At 36.0% G+C, this 3899-nt stretch overlaps 1 protein-coding gene across 1 annotated transcript; it reads right to left on the minus strand.

Annotated features, from left to right (window-relative positions):
* Nucleotides 1-584: 584 nt before the first annotated feature.
* Nucleotides 585-3899, minus strand: LOC109003761 (beta-amylase 3, chloroplastic-like). The gene is made up of 4 exons (XM_018982046.2): nucleotides 3277-3899; nucleotides 2665-2875; nucleotides 1896-2006; nucleotides 585-1750 (listed from the first exon to the last, which is right to left on the minus strand). Exons 1-4 carry the CDS (start codon nucleotides 3828-3830, stop codon nucleotides 956-958), a joined length of 1671 nt encoding a protein of 556 aa, XP_018837591.2. The 5' UTR covers nucleotides 3831-3899; the 3' UTR covers nucleotides 585-955.

Genomic DNA, 3899 nt, shown 5'->3' on the forward strand with positions numbered 1-3899 from the left:
TGTTAAACAATTTATGTCCCCATGATTTCCAATTTTTCTATCGAGATCTGTTCCCAACCCATGATTGTAAGTGTGAGCTACTTCTATTTCTGACAATTTCCTGGATAACTTACCAGTCACCTCTAGCTTGAGATCGAGTCTCCTATGGAAGTAGTTTACAATTAGATTCTTAATTTTTCTCAAGTCTGACATCTGGAGGGTACGTAATGTCATTGTTTGTAGTATATATTCTATATCATGAGGGCGATTATTTAACTTCTTATTGATCTGGATGTTAATATATCAGCTAAAGAAGAAACCCAAGTTCTAGGTCTATTATATTTATAATGAAAACCTGGTTCCACCTTTCATCTTCTCTCTTTTCTTAGCTTCTATATATAATCTTCAACTATAATTTGCACCTATTTATGATGCATGCTTAATTTTGTTTGGAAAAATGGGTTAACAATATTGCATTTCGATCAATTTGAATTGAAATTTCCAGAGATCAAAACAGTACGTACTTGGATCTCACCTGCCTCAAAGAATGAAATGGAAAATTTAGACAACATAATAAAGCTTGAGCTTTTGATTCCAGAGGTGTATTTTTTTTTACAAGTAAAATAATAATTTATTAATATGAGTAAATAGGCATTGCCAAAGTACATATGAGGTACTATACAAACAAAATATATATGCACCTAGCTAGTTACATGATTCCAGAGATGCATGTAAATCTAAACAGTTTAGATCACCTTGCTATATATTGAGAAAGCAGCTTAATTAGTTGTAGGTTGTAGCCACGAGAAAGCAACACAGTTCACTGCCTTGAAAAAATGTTGGCCCCAAAATTTTCCAACATTAGCGTATTGCAGATCTCTTTAACCTTCTCAGATCCAGTCTGTTTTTCTTTTTTCTCTGCAGTACCATAGTACACTAACCTGTGGATTGTTATAAATGAAAACACACATGCTCTTTAAACAAGAACAACCTCTATAACATCCTCCACAGTTTTGATCTCTTTGATGAATCCCACGTAAAGGTTACTCCCACTGGAGCCACGCTTTAATAGCTTAGTGTCTCGACCACCTTCTGACATGATTTTTATGAAGTGAACTAGGTGCCTCCAATTCTCCCCTTCAAACAACTTCTTATTCATTCTTAAATATGTGAATGCGCACAATCCATTCCCAGAGTTCGACCTACTGGTCTCCAAAACTTGTCCATATGCTCTTGCATCATACCTCTCTAGAGCATTCTCCCCAGCAAGTTCTGTCCTAGCACTCCTAGTTGCCATCTTTACTTGCCGAACTAATCCTTCTGGTGAACTTTCTGCATTTCCGGCCTGTTCTCCATCTTTCATTTCCATGCAAGTGAAGTTAAATACAACTCCATGTTTGCCCATCATTCGTGCTATGGGAAGGTAACCATCTCTATGTCTAGTATTATAGTATCCAGCAGTTAGTTCAGGAGCATGTGACCTTGTTCTGTAATGCCAGTGGATTCCAGCTACTTTTGCAGAAAGTTTTGCTTCAGTTCCTTGAAATATTCCTCTTGCAGCAAGAAGGATTCTATCACCATGCTCTAATAGGTTTCCAGAATACCACTCGAGAAAGAACTCAGCATACTCGCTGTCCCATGTTCCATCCCTACGGAAAAATCCAGTATCCTCAGGAAATTGTTTATACTGGCCACAATCATGGGGTCCACTTGTTCCCCAGTCTCTCTTCCCTATTGCCTCTGCTGCTGCTTGAAGGGAAGTTCTCATATACTGCATGATATATATAGATGCTTGTGTTAGAATATAACAGAGTTTAATTGGGATATACATACAATTTCTTGAATTTCATGTCATTATCAGAAGCTATTGGAGTATGAACTTGTTCTTTTTCCTATTTTAAGTAAGTAACATTTACCTTGTCATAGCATTGAAATTCTCCAATTCCAGGAAACCTCCAAGTTCCATTGCTCTCTGGATAAGATGGATATCTGAGTTCCCCACAAGGACCCATTCCCACTTGAACTTCCTGAACAAATAAATGAATTTGAGTTCCTAATTAAACCGATGTCCCAAAAAGGACCAGAATTTTTAAAACTCTCTAAATAGTTTTATTTTTCTTTAATATAAAGCCATAATTTTTTTACTAATTATGTTTCTTTAAGTGAAGACAAACTCCGTCAAAACTTCATTCATTCATAAGATTCATGTTTGGATTCAAAAATACTACTCTTAACTCATTTCATCTCATCATTACAACTTTTTCAAACTTTCTAATAAAATACAATAAACAATTCAGTTTTTTTGAATTTTAAAATAAAAATAATATTAAAAAATAATATTATAATAATATTTTATTCAATCCAACCGAACTTTTCACTGACGTTCCCAATTTCCACGGAAATCTGAAACAAGTAATTTAATCGGTGTTCCTGGTTCATTAAATTTGGATCTTACACGAACAATGTGTATGATACTTGATGGAAAATAAAAATAGAAAAAGAAAGATTGGTATATGAAAATAGAGTAGTTTCTTATTTGTATATATGTTCTGGTGAAACTTGATGATAAAAAAGATGTAATATTTTTCTTTCCCAATACTGTTAATTAAAATCACTATTCAATTTACAAAATAATTAGTCCCAATAGGTATTAGTTTGTAAATATGTCTGTAAATGGATGCTTACCACAATAACGTCGCCCAAGAAATCTCTAAATCTGTCACGGAAACTCCTCATGTAGTCGCTGTAGACCTGAATGGGTGTTCTTCCTCTAAGAACAGGCAGTGAATCACACCCCAAGGATATGTACTCAGGATTCCTCCTGCCTGATCTGTCTGTGTACACAAGCTCAGGGTTCTTGCTGATTTCTTCTAGCGCCCATGGAGGTAGAGGAATGCTGCAAGATTCAAGATATATAAAAATGATCGATTATTAATTGAAATTAATTATATCTCCTGCATATGAGAGAATAAAAGACTACGGATCAAAAACCTTTCTCATCTACGGTGTCGGTTTAGTTATACAAAATCAAACTATCTCATCTCATATACTCATTATAAATTTTTTAAATTTTTACATAAAATATAATAACAATTCAATATTTTTAAATCTCAAAATAAAAAATATATTATAATAATATTTTATTTAACTTTTTACAAAATATCTTATCCCATTTTTATTATGTAATCAAACGAGATCAGGTGATGAAAATTGAAAATAAATCAAGAGTAACCATAAATATAAGCATTAATTAAATAGAAATCCAACGATAGATCCCAATTAAAAATTAGATCCTACCTGCAAGAGTCTCCAACATTTCCTCCACACTGATGAAAGGACATAACAACTTGGAGCTTCAAGCCATGCTTTTGAACCATCTGCACGAGCTCAGCATACCCTTCCCAGTTGTACCTCAGAGGTCCATCTTTCTCCACCAATCCCCACCATGCATCCACCATAACTCCTTCCACTCCTGCACTCTTCAGGGCCATCAAGCTAGCATTCATTGCTCGAGGCCTGTTCAGGTTCCCTCGCTGCGTTACTGTATCGAGCGGCAGCATCACAAACACAGGGACCCTTGCATCATTTTCCTTGGAATGCCCACCCGAGAGTGCTTGATGAAGCTGCTCTGGCTTCTCACTTCTCCGGTACCCTTCCAACATCGAGGGCTTCGACTTTGAGAATGAGAGCTGTGCTTCCTGCACTGAGTTTCTGATCACTCGGATACGGTATGACGGCTTGGTTTGAGCAAAGCAAGGTGCGGCAGAGAAGTACTCGCCGGGAGTTTTCTGGCTTTTGGTACTGTCTTTAAGATTGATAAAAGAAGGTGAGCAACGTAGTGTCGAAGTCATTAATCTTTTTTTGCCTTTCTTTGGTGGTGTTTTGAGAAATATTGGAGAGGAAAAAGAGAGATGTGAGGG

This window comes from Juglans regia, chromosome 9 (genome assembly GCF_001411555.2).
Source record: "Juglans regia cultivar Chandler chromosome 9, Walnut 2.0, whole genome shotgun sequence".
NCBI classification, from domain to species: Eukaryota; Viridiplantae; Streptophyta; class Magnoliopsida; order Fagales; family Juglandaceae; genus Juglans; species Juglans regia.

Coding starts and splice junctions, on each gene's coding strand:
- LOC109003761 (XM_018982046.2), bottom strand. CDS start 3,830: ATGACTTCGACACTACGTTGCTCACCTTCTTTTATCAATCTTAAAGAC. Junction 2,007..2,664: donor TCTTGGGCGACGTTATTGTG/GTAAGCATCCAT, acceptor TTATTTGTTCAG/GAAGTTCAAGTGGGAATGGG. Junction 1,751..1,895: donor AATTTCAATGCTATGACAAG/GTAAATGTTACT, acceptor TATATCATGCAG/TATATGAGAACTTCCCTTCA.